General features: G+C 49.1%; 1 protein-coding gene across 3 annotated transcripts in view; it reads right to left on the bottom strand.

The window, feature by feature from the left end:
- Nucleotides 1-4,972: 4,972 nt before the first annotated feature.
- Nucleotides 4,973-17,864, bottom strand: part of Tcf7 (transcription factor 7) — a 29,960-nt gene continuing 17,068 nt past the window's right edge. The window contains exons 4-11 of one of the 3 annotated variants that reach the window (XM_059270531.1): nt 14,709-14,820; nt 13,641-13,731; nt 10,720-10,839; nt 9,754-9,916; nt 9,538-9,645; nt 9,015-9,063; nt 7,857-7,929; nt 4,973-6,718 (exon numbers count right to left, since the gene is read on the bottom strand). In XM_059270531.1, the coding sequence (XP_059126514.1) occupies nt 6,421-6,718; nt 7,857-7,929; nt 9,015-9,063; nt 9,538-9,645; nt 9,754-9,916; nt 10,720-10,839; nt 13,641-13,731; nt 14,709-14,820 (1,014 nt within the window). In that variant the 3' untranslated portion in view covers nt 4,973-6,420. Of the gene's footprint in view, nt 6,719-7,856; nt 7,930-9,014; nt 9,064-9,537; nt 9,646-9,753; nt 9,917-10,719; nt 10,840-11,939; nt 12,033-13,640; nt 13,732-14,708; nt 14,821-17,864 lie in introns of all 3 variants that reach the window. The other 2 variants (XM_059270533.1, XM_059270532.1) reach the window with 2 other exon arrangements.

Consider the following 17,864-nt stretch of genomic DNA (forward strand, 5'->3'; position numbering starts at 1 on the left):
TGTGGTATGTCATCTTTTTATCATCATTGTTCCCATGTGAGGAAAAACACTACTTGCATGTAAAAAGTAATTTAATCTTTAAAGTGTATGGCAAAACTCAGAAAACAGCCATCCTAAGTGCAAGATGCTTTTCAATAAAAAGTAATACAATAGGTAGTAAACAGTTGCTTTTGTGGATGTAACTGTGTCTCTTCACTTAACAGATGAATTAAGTTTGGTTATTTTTAATTGAAGAGATTTTTAGGCAATTTGCTCTCACTAGAGGCTATTAACATGTGGTTACTTGAAGCCAATGCATAGTCCTTTTTTCCTTTTTACATTAAGATACTTGAATTACATTTTAATTTTGTTTGTGTGTGTACATGCACGCTTGGTGTACACACCGTGGCACACTTGTGTTGGTCAGAGGATGACGTGTGGGAGTCAGTTCTCACTTGCTACCTGTGTAGCCCAGGGATCAAGCTCAGGGTGTCAGACTAGGTAGCAGGCACCTTTACTTACTGAGCCATCTTGTTGCCCCCCCCACCACCTTCTTAAGCATTACTTAGTTCCTAAGACATAGACCTGTTTAGCCACTATTTCTAGCTTCCCCTTTATGGTAGAAAGGTTTGTACTTTTTTTTTGTAATACTGAGGATTGAACCTAGGACCTTGTACATGCTAAGTGTTCTGTATCTGAGCTACATTCCCATTTATTTTCTGCACAGAGAGAGAAAACTGTAACATATGTCATATCTTGTTTCAGACTGGTTCTGTCTTGAGTGTAATTGAAACCTTTATTAAAATGTAAAAATATAGCTGGTCTATGGTGATAAAAGGCAGAGGCAGGCAGATCTCTGAGTTCGAGGCGAGTCTGGTCTACAAAGTGAGTTCCAGGACAGCCAGGACTATTACACAGAAACCCTGCCTCAAAAAACCAAAAATAAAAAAATAAAAATATGTCTGTGAGGTGTCTGAGTAGATAAAAGCACTTGCTGCCAAGCCTGATGACCTGAGTTTGATCCCAGGAACGCCTAAGATGGAAGGAGAGAACCAACTCCTGCAGGGGCCCTGCCACTGCATGCATGGCACAAAAACATACACACACACACACACACACACACACACACACACACACACGCTTAAAAATATATGTGAAGATGAAACAGGCCATTATCTGGAGTTCTTTTAGAAAGACCATTGTCCCCTGTGGTTATTCTCAAGAAATACCGTTTTTCCCCATTGTGTTGGTTCAGTGAGGAAGGTAGGTAACAGTTTAGTGTTAGCCGGAGTGTTTCACTTGCCAGTTACTACTATAATAAACACATTTACCCAGCAACCCTGTTTGTGTCAGGAAAGACCCAAGTTTTCGCTAAAGCTCTAGGATTGCTGATATATATACCATGTTTATAAAGCAAGTGTTAACTTCTAGGAAAAAGAGCCTATGATCCTTTTTTGAGACGAGGAGGCACAAGTGCCAGATCTTGCTGTGTGGCCCAGGCTGATCGCAACTCACGGACATAGCACTCTTACCCCAGCATCTCCAGTGGCTGGAATGGGGGGTGAGGGCTTTACATCACCTGGTGTCATTGTTACTTTGTGAATTAGTAAGCTCAGGAATTGTGAGAATGGCACGAACAGGGACATCACTGTCTATTCCAAAGATGAGCAGAGGATGAGAGTTTTTTTTTCCTTGACCTTGAAAGCTATAACCTAGTCTTTCTTGCTGCCCGTCTGTCTTAGATGTGAGTCTCACTATATATTGTTATATTGGCTTGTATCAAACTTCCATCTCCCAAGGAGCTCAATAGTCTCAACATGATCCCTACTGTTTTTGTTTGGAGTTTTTTTGTTGTTGTTTTTCTGGGTAGCCCTGGCTGTCCTGGAACTTGCTCTGTAGATAGACCCTGCTGAACTCAAAAAGATCTTCCTGCCTCTGCTTCCTGAGTGCTGAGATTAAAGGCGTGTGCCACAACAGCCCTGCTTCCCCCTCCCCCCCTTTTTTTTTGAACATTAGCTTGAAGTGGTACTTGAGGCTGAGTCTTGCCTCCACTGCTCTGTATGGCGCTGAACAAGTTGAAATACAGTATCTGCTATGATTTTAGCCTTTCCATCTGTTTTTTTGTTTTTGTTTTTTTTTTTTTAAATGACAGTTGATCCAGATTTGGAGGCCACTGATGGCAAGGCTTACCTTAATTTCGCAGCACTGTTCATGCATTCAGGATGAGAAGTGAGAAACCCCATGAAGCAGATGAGTTAGGCACAGAATGACAATGAGGGGAAACTGCTCGTAGCCTTGCTATTTGAACCCAGGGTTTTGTAAATGTCAGACCAGCATTCTACCAACAGAACTACATCCCCAGAACCAAGAACATCAAGGTTCTTGATCAACCTTCAGGCTTAATTAGGAAATTGCCTTTTGTCACCAAAGAGGAAGGTGTTTGGCAGACTGGTGATTGCCAGCTAGGACTGAAGAATGTCAGATTATGTCTGTACCCATACAAAGTACCCAGCTGCCACCTACAGTGCAGTGCTCTTTAATGCTGTAAACTCCGTGACAGTTGTTGGTCTGTCAGCCTTTAGTTTGTGTTACCTATAACTGTGTGTGTGTGCAAACACGGACATTAAGGAGCTCATATGAAGGTCGGATGACAACTCGGGAGAATCACTTCTGACCAAATCAAGCTCAAGTCATCACTTTTGGCAACATTCTTTTTTTTTTTTTTTTTTTTTTTTTTTTTTAAAGATTTATTTATTTATGTATACAGTGTTCTATCTGCATGCATGCCTGCACGCCAGAAGAGGGCACCAGATCACATTATAGATGGTTGTGAGCCACCATGTGGTTGCTGGGAATTGAACTCAGGACCTCTGGAAGAACAGGCAGTGCTCTTAACCTCTGAGCCATCTCTCCAGCCCCTTGGCAACATTCTTTACTCGCTGGTATTACAAACTTGTTAAATTCCGAAAGTCTGAAGAGCTTCCCCTCATCTTGTCTGCACCTCCGTCATGTAGCCAAGGCTAGCTTCCAACTCAGCGTGTATCATCATTCTCTTCTGTGTTTACCTCCCAAGTACTGGGATTACAGGACCAGAATCCCTGGGGAACTTTAGGAAAGCTCTGAAGAGACTCAAAACTTAACATAGCCTTCCTAACTACAGAGAAAACCCCGCTCAGCTTTATGTAATTAATTTGGCATCTTAGATTCTTCTTTGACACATTGGCCTGGCAAGTAGGATTTGATATAGCTTTGCAATTCTTGCCCCTTCTATCTTTTCCTAGGAACAGATAACAGGAAAGAACAGAATGTAAAGAGCCATCCCATTTCTCTTTTAGTTAGGCTAGGCCTTCCTATCACTGCTCATTGTTTCCTGGACAGAGATAGGGAGGACTTCAGAGCCAAAAGGAAATTTTGATAAAAGAAGAGTCCAGTCACTGAGCTTGGAAAAGAGGGAAACTACTGCCTTCAAACTGGGAGACACTTGCAGGCCCTGACAGTGTGCTGGACTCCACTCTCAATGTATCCATTCAGCCTAGAATAGGAAGCAGCTGCAGCAGAGGAGAGCACTAAGAATGTACTGCAGGCAGGTCTTAAGTATGCCAGCTGTCATGGATCAGAAAGACTGGGGATATCCTATTTTCTAATGTCTCTGCAAGTTGGGTTGGTTCTTGGCTGGCTGTGTGAAGAGATTTGTATAATATTTGAAGTTGAATTCAGTTTGCATTCTCAAGTTCTTTAAAACCTCCTCAGGTCTTAGGAATGTAGTGTTGTGATTTGGGAGGATTCACATTTTGTTTTTGGAATCTGTTTTCTAAAGAGTTATTCTGATCCTAACAAAGTTGCCAATGTGTCCTCCCCACCACACACACCAGCCCTGCACCCTACAAAGAGTGTATTGTTCATGTACCCAGTGTACTCTAAAAGACACACCAGATCAGAAAAAAAAAAAAAAAAAAAAAAGACGAACCCGGCTTGTACCTGGTAAAAATGTAGCTTTTGTTTTTTCTTTTTTTTAAACTAGGTCCACAGCCACAGCACAATTCTTTAAAATGAGACAGGTGTCATCTTTAGCATCTTCCCAAAAAGAGGAAAAAGTCCAGGATTGCAAGTTCCAGTGGTCTACATAAAAACTTTGGGATGTAGATCCAAAGAAGTTAGCAGCACAGTATACTTTCCCATGGTGGGACCTGCATGTAAAAAAGTTATCATTCAGACCTCCCAGGTCTTATATGAAACTGGAGAAAGTGCCTTAACAGGCAGTCCTTGTAAGAAGAGTGCCGGGCTGGAGAGATGGCTCAGTGGTTAAGAGTACTGACTGTTCTTCCAGAGGTCCTGAGTTCAATTCCCAGCAACCACATGGTGGCTCTCAACCATCTGTAATGAGAATATGTATATATAATAAATAGCTAAGTCTTTTTAAAAAAAAAAAAATAGAGTCTTTGTGTAGGGAGCTAGAGAGATGGCTTCCAGAGGTCCTGAGTTCAATTCCCAGCAACCACATGACAGCTCACAACCATCTAAATAAATCTTGGGGGAAAAAAAGTCTGTGTAGGGCTTTTGTGATATCAAATTTTAAGACTGAATTGCTTATTTTCCTTGAAATAAGCATGGATTCTCTTTTCTTTCTGCCGTTAGAGGAAAGCAGATCCTGAATACATTTCAGGTTGGACTGTCCAGGGTCTGGGATGGCAACTGCCCACTCATTGGTGCACAAGGGTGCTGGGGAGTGGCTGGCCTGCCTTGCTGGAGTGTCAAGGAGTAAGAGGAGAGCTTGGAAAGTGAGCTCAGATGTGGTCAGGACCAGGCCCTGGAGGAGATGCTGAGTGGTCAGGACCAGGCCCTGGAGGAGGTGCCGAGAGTGATTTTTGGATTTTGCAGCTTGGCAGTCTTGGGATCTTTGTACACACTAGGGAATACACTCCACATTTTGTGACAGCTAAGAAGGAAAGGAACATTAGGTAGGCACTGTTAATTCAGACAGCTTACTACTCAGTCTTTGAAAAACAAACCCAGTAAAAAGTATCTTTATTCTCATTTAAAAAAGTTTTTCTCTGATAATGCATTAATACAAAAATATTTTGGATACTACGTCAGTTTTTTTTTTTTTTCCCCTCCTTTTTGAGACAAGGTCTCTATACAACCCTGGCTGTCCTGGAACTCAAGAGAGATCCACCTGCCTTTACCTCCCAAATACTGGGATTATAGGTGTGCACCACCACACTCTGCCAGTCTTTTCAACACTTGTAACACTACACTAGAAACATGATCTTTGGATTGAGAAACCAGTGGCTAAAAGTAGGAACTAAAGGCTTTTTTTTAAGGTGTGTAGAATACATGAATAACCCCTTTTCTTTGGATTCAAGCTATATACAGTGAATGAAAAACAAAACAGTTAAACAAAAAAGAAACTTGTTTTTCAAGGCTCAAGGTTAAGTTTGGCTCAAAAAGGATTTCTAGAATGTGGCAAAGAACCATGTCCACCACAAGAGGTCTTATGGACTCCTTGCTTTGGTTGTAACAGATCTCTTCCTGCAGCCCCATAAAGGGAAGCTGGCTGGCCAGTTCTAAATGCAGAGATGGGCTCTGGCTGTTGGGGGATTTGGGATTTGTCCTTTCACAGCTGCCCACGAGCTGTGATTCAGCTGACATAGATGAGCTGGGAATGGAACTGGGAAGGGTGCACACTGTGTTTAGGCCAACTTCAATTTATTAACTGTAGTTTCTAGGGCTGGTGAGTTTCTCAGGAAAGACGTCCCAGTCATTCTAATTAAAGCTGAGTACTGTCCACCAGCGAGGAGGGTTGGTGCCTAGGGTGAAAGGCCTTAAACTTCACCTATCCCATTTCCTCCTCCTGAGGAGGAGCAAGCTCCTGAGAACACATAAGAAGCTTCCTCTGGCCCAGCTTAGGAACAGCAGCTGTTACTTGTAAACAGAGCTTCTCAGCTCCTTAAGAGAGAAGCGTTATTATTTAGACTTTTGTGGCTGGTGACCAACCACGAAGTCATCTTGTGTGGTAAACCAGGTATTCTTGGTCCAAGAAGTACTGGCATGGGGAAAGTGTGGCAGAGGGCAAGAGAAGCATCTGGAGAGAAGAAGGCAGCTGGACTCAGTCAGTCCAGCTCATCTGACCTGCAGCAAAAGAAAAAAAAAAAACAAAGAAAAAAAAAAAAACCAAAACCAGTAGGGGCATCCAGCTAGCAAGACATGATAAAAAGAGGAGGTGTGGCTGCCACAGGCACCAGGATGCCCTTGGTGAGACAGCTCCACAGATCTTATCTCTACCCATTTAATTGATGGCCTCCAGTTCAGGGAGTAGTTAAGCGGCTTGGAAATCTTCAGCACCTTAGAGAGGACCCCTAGCTGGTTCCGAGTGATCTGGTCTTGTCGCCTCCTCTTGAGTTAGGGGTGGGCCCCTGGAGCAAGCCAGGTGTCCTGTGCATGCTAGGCTGCCTGTCTCTGAGGTTCCTGTTGCTGTACTTGGGTATTCTGGAGGGTGCTGTGGAGGGTCTTTGGGGACTCAGGGGCTGGAAGAGTGAGCGTTGCAGAGCGCCCTGAGAAAGTTGGTGCTGGCTCCGCCGGGCTAGCAAGCAGTTCTGTGGGGAAGTGGGGCAGCAGGAGATACGAGGGTGAGTCCTGGGGAGCTGGGGACCGGGGACAGCCTAGAGCACTGTCATCGGAAGGAACGGGGCTGGGGCAGCGGCCTTCTCCGGGTAAGTACCGAATGCATTTCTTTTTCCTCCTAGGAATAGTGAAGAGAGTTATCTGTAAACAGAGGGTGAATCCACAGTCACACATCACAACCAGAAAATGGCTGTCCTTGAACTGGCCTGGCTAACCACTTTGTCCTGTCTGTGGACTGGAAACTATGCCCATTCCTTCAGCCCCACCACTTGGCCCAGACCTAGGATGGGTGCAATTACACAGAACAGCCACAAGATGGCAAGAGGAACCTTTTGTGGGTAGGCCTGTGGGCTTCCTTCTATTCTCCAGGGGAACTATCTCAGTCTGGATCCTTGAGCTACTGCTCCATGTGTACTTGCAGGGATTAGATCTGCATTAGGTCAAGGGACCATGATGCTTGTGAATAATCTTGGTTCTCACAACCAGGCTAGTGGAAGAAGTGCATGGTGACTGTTGCCTACTGATAACTCCAGCACTCTGGGCATCCTTGTTTTGGACAGGGTCTCCTAATGCAGTGCTGCCTGGCCTGCCTCAGCCCTCTGAATGCTGGTTACAGGCGTACACCTGTCCCCAGCCATGGTTTGTCTCGAGCAGCACAAATGGATGGGATAGGACCTCTTGTAGGGATGGAATCTCCATTTCCTATTGTGAGCACACCACACACAGAATTCTTTCCTCTTTTCTCTTGAATGTTTCTCTCCTCTAGCCTCTGTAACCTTTTTTGGTGTTAACAGGTTCAAGATGGCAAGTCACACACAGCTTCCTGGTGATCAGACTATTTCTAGAAGTCTCTGATACCATCATTTTGCCTTTCTTAAGCAGGAATTTAATTTTAAGGAAAAAGGGGAGTTTGTGGACCTTAATCACTCTGAGGCTAGGAGTAGGGGCTCAGGCCACCTAAGTGTGACAGATTTGTTTCCTGAGGACCTGTAAATCTGGCTGGTACCAAAGCTACCCACTTGTGTGTGCCTTTCTTTCCTTCTGAAACATTGTCTTTCCCTCGCTACTTGTGCCATCTAGTCATCTCCACAATCTGTATTCCGTGTTCACACATATTCTTAGGAGGCATGGGTTCCCTTTGTACAGGGCTCGCTAGGGGACTGAGGGACCAAAAGAGAGGCTGCAGACCCGGCGGAACATGTGCAATAAGGGAAGCAGCTTGAAGCACAGGGAGAATGACGGTGGGGACAACCCACCTGCACGGACCACACCAATCCGTCTGCTGGTTGAGGCCAAAGCGAGCACGACATTTCTTAGGCGAGCCAGGGTCTGCTCACAGCCATGCCAGAGGGGCAGAACAGGGCAGAGGGCGAGCAGGCAGGCAGCAGGGCAGAACAGGGCCCAGAAAGAAGAGGTAACATCAGTGTTAGCCAGTTACAGACACCCCATAGCCCCCACAGGCAGAATGGACCTCTCCATGGCATAGCGGGCCCCAGGGGAAGCCTTAGGACCCAGAGCAAGGTATGAGAAAAGGCAGTCACCCAGTTGGGCAAGAGTCAGTGGGAAGAATGATGGAGTGTGGAGAAAGTCCTCATGCTACCCTCCCTTGGCTGATCATCCTGGCGTGGGGGTTCCAGAACTGCACAGGGATCTTTTAGGGCTTCTGCATTTTCTATCCTGGGCTGACTGTTCCCTTCCCCTAACTACTGCATGTTTTAATGTGGTTTCTCCTCATTCTTGTCAATGCCCCATCTCTTTCTGGCCCACATTCCTAAAAAGACTAAAGGTACAGACAGCATAACTATACCTCATGTTCTACACTTAAGAGATGGAAAGAAGGACCTGCTCCTATCCTGAGAGAAAGGGCTATGAGACTTTTTCCTGTCCTGTCCCAGTCCTAGGCTCCAGCTTTCCTGTTTGGGGCAACACAGCTGGGAATGTCATGGATTTTCATCTAAGTCAGAGCTGGGGACAAGAAAGAGACATGCAGCAGGGTGGGTGCTCTGTAGCACTGTACACTGCCAGGAGAAATGGGAACTAGTGACGGAGAAATCACCAGGCACCTGTCAGCCGGCTGTGTGACTACTATTGGGTCCTGGCCGACATTTTTGCTTTAGACATGGAACCATATAACCAGTTCATTAACTTCTCTGGGGAACCTAGCTGGGAGCAGGGCTGGCAAAGGTAGCACGGGAAGTCACTAGAGAGCTGACTGCTGCTGGTCTGTCCCTAGAATACAGTTCAACTCTTAGTGCATGGAATCAGACTCCAGAAATGCAGATTGTTTCCGGGGGCTCAGGCCCTAAAGGTTCTGGGCCGAGTATTCCACCCCACCCTTTGGCCCAGAGGAGGGCTGCTCTTGAAATGGGAGCATGGAGAGAGGAACTTCTATTACTACTGAAGCAAGGCCTCACCTGTGGTCGATTCTTGATGCTTTTCCCTTGACCGTCTCTTCTTCTTTCCCTGCACGAATAAGAGATGGCTGGTTCTAGGAGGTAGACACTGGGATATCTGCAGTCTCTGCCTTTGAGATTCTAGGTCACCTACTTTGGGGCTCCTCTTTCTTGGCTGTAGTACTTAGAAGGCTACTGTAGATAGGATACATTTAGGAGTTTCTCCCTTTGTCAATCTGATCTCCCCTTGAGTACAGGGAGGGATTTCTAGGCCCCTTCTTCATTCCCCCTCTCTCATGCCAAACCAAATAGCAGGCAACAGTCCCACAAGTGAATGTATCCTGGAGTGGAGAACTGCCGTTAAGGAAAGTTGCTTAAGCTTTCCTCTTCTGAAACAGTCAGGGGAGGTCTTGGGCTCTCTATGTGTTACCTTGCCTGTACTGTCAAGACAAAAATTGCCCTTCCCATGTTGAGGTGGTTGTCTTGGGTATGGTCTCTCAAAGGTTCCCGCGCCCTTCCCTGTGGTGTATCACTGGCCACTCACGTAGTTATCCCGCGCTGACCAGCCTGGGTACAGCTGCATGTGCAGCTGCCTTTCCTTGCGGGCCAGTTCATAGTACTTGGCCTGCTCTTCTCGAGATAGTGCGTGCCACTGCAACAGGGAAGCGGGGTAGATGGGATGCATCAGGGAGTTAGGAAGCTGTACCAGGGTGAAAGGGATTGGGGGCAATCCCTGCCAGCCCACTTGCCATGGCCTTACCCTGCGACCCAGGATCTGGTTGATGGCAGCACTTTCCTTGAGGGTACACTCTGCAATGACCTTGGCTCTCATCTCTTTCATGTAAAGCATGAAGGCATTGAGGGGTTTTTTGATGGTTGGCTTCTTAGCCTCTTTTTCTGCCTTGGGTTCTGCCTGTGTTTTCCTAGGGTGCACAAGCAGATTGCATTACTTGGGAAGCACCCCCCTCTCCCCCGCCCCAGCAGTGATCATTACCTAATGTCACCATTCCCCCCCCCCTTTTTTTTTTTGAGACAGGGTCTCTGTGTAGCCCTGACCATCCTGGAATTCACTCTGTAGACCAGGCTGGCATCAAACCCAGAGATCCGTCTGCCTCTGCCTCCTGCATGCTGGGATTAAAGTAGTGCGCGACCCCTGCCCGGCTCCACCACTCTTTGTGTAGTGGTTTATAAGCAGAATCTTCTAACTGCCCCACATTAATGAGCAGAGAATGAAGTAATTGTTCCTTTCAAGAATACCAGAGCCAAGTGGGAAAGCACAGAGAGACTCATCCCCTTCCTTCCTTCCTTCCTTCCTTCCTTCCTTCCTTTCCTCCCTCCCTCCCTCATTTATTTATTTATTCATTCATTCATTCATTCATTTATTTATTTCATGTGCCTTGCCTGCATGTATGTCAATGTGAGGGTGGAACTGGAGTTGCAGACAGTTGTGAGCTGTCATGTGGGTGCTGGGAATTGAACCTGGGTCCTCTGGAAGAGCAGCCAGTGCTCTCCACCCACTCATGTTTTTGAAGATTACAAAGCACAGCAATGGTCAGTACCAGAGCCGCAAGACAGCTTGGCAGGGGCCTCCAGGCAGTCCTTTAAGATGCCAGGAAGAGGATCTTGAACCTGGTAGGAGGCATGTATATCCTGGCTGATCAAACCACTCGGCTCACCTGCCTGGCTCACACCTTGTTCCCTCCTCCCAGCCTGTGTTTTAACTCACAGGCTTCGGTCATATGGCTGCAGCTCCTGCTTCCCTGAGGAGGGTACAATGGCTGGGTGAGGGATGGCTGCTGGGTGTCCAGGTACACCGGATCCCAGCATCAAGGACGGGTGGGTGAACCTGGAGGGAGGAGGAAAGGCAACACTAAACCAGAGATTTGGGTAGACTTTGAACACATATAGCAAGCGGTCCCTGCACAGAGGACACAATCGACAGATAGATACCTTATATCCACTGGCCTGGACACAGTACACAGATATGTATGCACAGACATTGCAGAAGACCCACGTGTGTGCTTTTCAGGTGGTTTTCAATCCTGCCCCTATCCACATGCTCGGTAGCTACCTGTGAGTCCTTTTGCTCTCCCACTTCGCTCCTCCAGGCTCCTCTCCACACAAGAGACTGACTTTTAAAAAGAACGCTGCTAGCCCACTCCAACTCAAGCTTCCCTGATACATAACAGAATAAAACTCAAGCTCCTGCTTGGGGCCTTTAAAACCCTGCAGGCACCCACACTGCATCTCTCATCCCATCTTCCTGCTTTCCTGTCACCACTGCCCCATCCTCCAGCCAGCTCCAGCTTCTCGGTCCACTTTGCTGAGGAATTACCTTCCCGTAAGCCTCCCTGACCTCATGCTTGGTTGGGGTCTTCTTGGGGCTTGTCTTCAGCCCAGCTGGCCCATTCAGCTGTTGGTGCTGTATCTTTACCTCCTACCACGGGCTGCTGAACGCCTTGCCCACGGCATGCCTGGCACTAGGTGTGTCACTAGAATGAGCTAAATGAAAGGGGGCATTATGTACACCCACTCCCTCACACACCTCTCTCCTGCCGTTGTGTGGAGACTCCTCTGCCCTGTGCTGCTTGCCAGGTGTAAGAACCCCGAGCAGGCAGGCTCTCGAGTCCAGAGGCTACTGTAGTCCCTGGCTTGGGCAGAGCTCAGAGGATGCCCCAGCAGGGGTGAGCAATAGAGCTGCTGTTAACCACATATGCACTGCCGTCCTGGCTGCTCTGGGGTGCTCTATCCAGGGTGGCTTGGGCTGAGACTCCTACTTCTAGTAGTATCTTCAGGAACAGAGCAGCATGGGACTCCAAGGTTACAGACAGACAGATAGACAAACAACTAACACAGGGTAAGCACTGGCCTGAACATAGCCCTGTGTGGGCATTGAAGCCTGGGCAACAGGAAGCAGGAGCCTGGCTGCAGGGATAGGGGACTCACCTGGGATAGGGGGCGCCAGGGGCTGCAGTGGGGGCAGGGAAGTGCTGTCTATATCCGCAGGAAGGGGACAAGGGGTAGAGAGGAGGGCTGGGCCTGTGGTTGGGAGAGACAGCTGTTAGCCGTCTGACTGCTAGCCAGACATGGGGAAGGACTTCTGTACCTTGTGTGGTGGGACTCACAGAGTGCTGCATACATCTGCCAGCTTTCACTGATGTTTAAAGGTTAGAAATGGCAGCCTTCTCCCAGAAACTGGTATCTATAGCCCCTCTACTGATACTGTCTGGATTGCTCTTCCGTCCCAATCTGCCTGCTTCAACTCTTTATTTTTTTAATGTGTATGAGTGTTTTGCCTGCATGTATGTCTGTGCACCATATGCATGCCTGGTGCTCTAGGAGGTCCGAAGATGGGATTGGATTCCCTGGATCACCATATGGGTGCTAGGAACCAAATTGGGTCCTCTGAAAGAACAGCCAATGCTCTTAACTGCTTAGCCGTCTCTTCAGCCCTGCTTCCACTCAAAAGCCCAGGGGTCCCAAGGTGAATGAGGTGTCTCTCTGGGCTCCTTTAGTCCCAAAAGTCAAGACAGTGGTACCAGTGGCCCGTAACTGTTGGCTTCTTGCCTAGCTGTCCACTAGACAGACTTTGTTCTGAAAGGGCAGGGCCTAAGGTCACAGTCAGCTCCACTGGTGTTTCTCTGGCACTCAGCTCCCTTCCCAGCACACGGATGACTCAGTGCAGAGGATGAAAATGACCCATGGCTCACCCTGCAGCAGCTAAGAACACAGAGCTTCCCTTCCCTGGGCCTATACCCTTCTCTGGAGATTCAGTTGATGAATATCCTCTTAAGGCTCAGATTTCCTGGCCTTTGGAGCTTCAGGCCTAAGGGACTTATTAGGAGGCTGTTCAGAACATTGGCCTGGCACCATCAGGCTGAGCACTGAGCCCCACCTTGGTCCTGGGGGTAATCACAGGGTAGAATGGAACTCTGTCCAAAACAATCTGGAAATGGAGGAGTGTGCTGATCATGGATAATGGGCCAGTGGAACAGGACCGGTAGGCCCAGGTTGAAGGTCTGGCCTTCACTGCCTTCTTGGGGAGACAGCCTTTCCTGCTACTGGTTAGAGACCTGTTCAGGTCACACTGGTTAATGAATAAAAGGTCGGCCAAGTGGCCTACTGAGACCCAATTCCAGCTGAGAACAGACTCTGGTCCACAGTCAGGCCTGGTCCAGCCTTAACAGACCCTCCCAGTAGGCTGGTCAGGAGTGTGGCTCAAACAAACATCAGAGACCAGGAAGACCAAAATGTTCCTCACATTGCTCTGCCAAAGAAGGGTCAGACCAGCAGCAGACACTGAGGCCACCAGGAAACTGCCTGTCTGCTTACCAGGCTGCTCAGAGGCAGTAGCTTCTCCTGGTGGGGGTTTATGCGCCTCCTTGCACATGTTCAACTTTTCCTTCTCACCTTCTGGAGAATTTAGTTGGGGAGGGCTGAGACCAGCAGCCAGCTTTCCTACCTCCATAGAGGAAGTACGTCAAGCTACCTGCGGGATGCTTACTGTCACAAGAATTGCTAGCTCAGAGCCAGGGCAGGCTAAAGCTGCTGGCTACAGAGCTGGCAGCTCGGGTCTCAGCAAGATGGGTAAAGGAGAAGCATGGGAGGGCAGACACAGTGCCCCTTTTTCTCTGGGCCCACACTTACCAGCTCACAGTGTGGGGGAGCTGTCCCATGCTGCCTGAGGTCAGAGAGTAAAATCCAGAGAGATCAGGGGTCTGCAGCGGCCTGGGAACTCCTGTAGTGGAAAGGGGCCAAGTGAGTAGGCCACCCTCACCTGGGAGGTTGGGACATTCAGCAGTTACTATACCTTTGGAGCCTCCTACAGGGACCTCTAAGATCCCGCTTCCTTTGGCCAGGGGTCCACATATCAGCTGGTTTGTTTAGAACTGTCCTAGGGTAATAACAACGGCCTTCTGACAGAGCAAAAGGGACCAGGGACAGAGGTGCTGAGGGACTTGCCTGAGAACACTGGCTGGACAGAGGGAAAGCTTGGAGTCACTCAGGAATGAGGTCAGACCTCTCCAATTCCTGGGGCACTGCTGCTCTGTCTTGCTTAGGACTCTGGCCTGGCTCTTTGGGTAGAAGGCAGCCCCCTGGTCTAAAGGAACCTGGCCTGAGGAGCCAGGGCTCCACCCAGCCCCAGGTTGAGTCAGCAGGTTTCCCACAGCTGACAATGGTGGATTTCAGAATGACTCTGGCTGAGGCTGAGGTGAGTCAGCCGTCACAACCACTACTTTCCATTTTCTCACCGGGGTTGGAGAAAGGCCATGAGTTTACAGCTGCGGCACTGCACAGATGCCACTCTCGCCCTGGCATGGGGGTCAGAAGCCTCGTTCTCATCTGGCCCACCTCCCCATGCTCTGTGCACGGTGCTCTCAGACTCTCAGTCTGTTTCTGTTTGGTTTTGTTCTTTAAACGCCCCCCTCTGAGGCAGGATCTTGTTTTTGTAGCCCAGGCTTGTCTGGAACTCACTGTGTAGCCCAGGCTGGCCTCAAACTTTCAATCCCCCTGCCTGTGCCTTCCAAACTAGTTGCATTATAGGTGCAGTATGTACCACCACACCTGGTTCCTTTCTGACATTTTCTTTAGGCCCTGGGTTTGCAAAATCCCAGCTTCTACAGTTATAAAATGTTGGCCAGCCTATGCGGCCTCAGAAGGAACTTGGGCCACAAGTTCCTACCTCAATGGGCTTCTCCCATCCCCATCCCATACCTTGCTTCTGGCTGATGTCCGCAGGTGCAGGGGTCGGGTGTGGACTGCTGAAATGTTCGTAGAGTGGAGAAAGTTGGGGGACGCCATGTGGGGGCTGGCCAGCCTTGTTATGCTGAAAAACAACCAGGAGGCTGGTAAACATGGAGTGTTCTGGACAGAGGGACAGAGGGGATTGAGCTCTGTGGTCAGCCCAGCAGTCAAAATCACAAGCTTATGGGAAGAGGGCATTCTACATACCTTGGGTCCTTGTGACACTGTTTTCCTGCATCCCAACCCTGCAGGACTGCCTGTGCTGTCCCACCTCCTAGTGAGCCTCTTCTGGGACACTCAAGTGTTTCTCCTCTCAGAAAGTCCTTCCTGGCCTCCTGGTCCCAGAGACCCCCAATGGCTGTCTGCAGCCTTTTCCTCCTGCAGGGCCCAGACTGTCCCACCTCAGTTCTAACTGCGTATGTTGGCACAGGGCAGGGACCTCCTTTAGCCTCTAACTTTGGTGAGGTCAGGTGGTACCTGGCTCCCCCAAGGGATAGCCTGTTCACACACAGCTCTTGTGTTTCCTCAGCTGCAGGACTCTTTTCACAGTCAAATAGTTCTGTCAAGAGATGACTCAGCAGGCAGAGAGAGCACAGGGCCCAGCCACAGGGAGTCGCTGCCAGGCCTTGGGTCTTCAGAACTCTTGCAGGGCAGAGTCCTGGGGGCATCTACAACTGAGGCTCAGCTCCCACCCAGACAAACCTGTCAGTGGGAATGTTCCTGGCTGAAAGCACACAGGAGTGACTACTCACTATGGCACCAAAGGAAGAAACGAGACATCTTGGAGCAAGACAATGGATAGAACGCCTGGGAAAAGCAGGTAAAGGCCGTTGTGGGCATTTCGGCAGAACAACCCTCAGATCTTGTGTGTCTTCTCCTGGAAGTGAATGAGGCCTAGCACTGCACTCATACTTGGCACTGCAGCTCTAGGGTGAACCCAGAGGGAAAGCTGGGCACGAGGCCTCTAACTGGGCACAGCTCCGGTAGATCTCTACCGAAGTCCTGGTCTGCCATCTTTCCTTCTCTGCATCCTGCCTTTAGCTTGTAATATATACCTTTCCCAAGTCTTGGGCTACCCAGGCTTCCCTCTGTCTTAGACAAACAAGAGTTGATGTCTGAAGCGAAGTATGTTGGTGCTCCCTTATAATCCCAGAACTCAGGAGGCAGAGGCAAGTGGATGAGTTCAGGGCCAGCCTGGTCTGCATAGTTTCCAGCCAGCCACAGCCAGAGCACATATTGTGTCCATTAAGGGAGGTGAGGAGTGAACCGGGGTAGCTATGAGATATGTGGACACATGTTAGGCACTGTGTATACGTTTGTAAGTACCTCAACTCTAGTCCTAAAATGTCCCCAAACTCCATACTTATGCAAGTATTCTGTTACTGAGCTACATCCTCAGCCCTCAAAAAAGAACCTTTGACTCTGCCTGTATGCTACGGACTAACTGGGTTACTAGAAGCTCCATCCTTCCATTAACTGAGGACTGCTCAGAACAGATAACCTTGTCATTCTTTTTTTTTTTTTTTTTTGGTTTTTCGCGACAGGGTTTCTCTGTGTAGCTTTGTGCCTTTTCCTGGAACTCACTTGGTAGCCCAGGCTGGCCTCGAACTCACAGAGATCCGCCTGGCTCTGCCTCCTGAGTGCTGGGATTAAAGGCGTGCACCACCACCGCCCGGCAACCTTGTCATTCTTCACACTGACCCGTGTCCAATTTCTCAGCAGATTCTAATGTTCTACCTTCAAAATCTAGACCCTAACCACTTCCTGCCTCCTTCCCAACCAGTCTAGGCCATCACCTCTCACCTGGACCAGTGGTCCTCTCTGCCCCTTAGCCAGGCTCCAGCACACAGAGCATGTCACTCTACCTGGTGACAGGTCTGTGATCACCCCAGCTCCCTAACAGCTCACTATGTCCTGCTTACAGTGCCAAGGAACCCCACAACACTCTTACCCAGGGTTAAGTTTTGAGGTACACCATGGTGTGAAGGAAGTTTGGAAGCTCTAGGCTTGCTAACCATTTCCTGATCCTGTCACTCCAGGACCCTGATCTGGACCTCTCCGCTCCTAAACAGGAATGACAATCAGTCCTGCCCACCTACCTCATCAGTCATAAAGAAAGAAATCTTGCTGAGACCCTTTACAATAGGAAGCTTCCTGATAATCTTTAAGGCCTTTTTTATCCTCATAGATCGCAAGACAGTGCCAGCCAGCCAGCAGCCTCGTGGTAACTCGACTCCTTCGTGAGTATTAGACTCTGGCATAAGGCACCACACCGATTCACTGCCTAAGGCCTAGATTTGCTTCCTGAGCCCCAGGGTGCAGTGCAGCTCTGCTGCCTAAGAAACCTCAGAGATCCAGCTTGGCCTGTAACTCCTACTGTGTGTGTGTGTGTGTGTGTGTGTGTGTGTGTGTGTGTGTCTGTGTGTCTGTGTCTGTGTCTGTCTGTGCGCGCGCACACACACAAGGCAGCAAGGTTAGGGTTGGGAGTCCTGGGAAAGGTGGGCCTGTCCTGTCTACTAGTGTTTCCTGGTATTTGGGGAAAGCCTCATTAATTAGAAGTCTGCAGCCAAACCACAGAAGCACTGGGTGGGCAGGTTGGGGGCAAAGAACCCAGCAGCCGCCAGAGGCCCTCGAGGCCAGGGCTCCAGGGAAGGCACTGTGGGCCTGGCCAGTCCTTCCCATGCTTGTGCAGTCTGCCTCTACATCCAAGTCCTCTGCCCCTTCCATGCTTCATGGTGCTAGCCAGGGGGTATTGTCTGGCACAAAGTTCCCTACCCCCTTCAGCCGGGAGAACGTCCCGCTCCAGGGCTTCACCACAGGGCTGTCTCAGCGCCAGACACCCCAACAGGGTGGGGTCGCCTAGGGCTTGGCGTGTGCCTGGGAAGTCCAGGGACGTGACATCCACCTCCCTCTTCTGCTTGAGGGTGACTGTCCCTAGCCTCCAAGGGAAGCAGGCAGGTTGGGTTGACTGTCCCCACCAGGCACTGAGCACCTCAACAGCATAGTCCCTCATCTCCTTAGGAAAGGACACAGTAAGTGTCAGAGCATAATGGGACATAAACATGCAAGCACGAGTCAGAGACTCAACTGCACTTGGTTCTTTTCCCCACATCCCAACTCCTTGCC

This window comes from Peromyscus eremicus, chromosome 8a (assembly GCF_949786415.1).
Source record: "Peromyscus eremicus chromosome 8a, PerEre_H2_v1, whole genome shotgun sequence".
NCBI lineage: Eukaryota > Metazoa > Chordata > Mammalia > Rodentia > Cricetidae > Peromyscus > Peromyscus eremicus.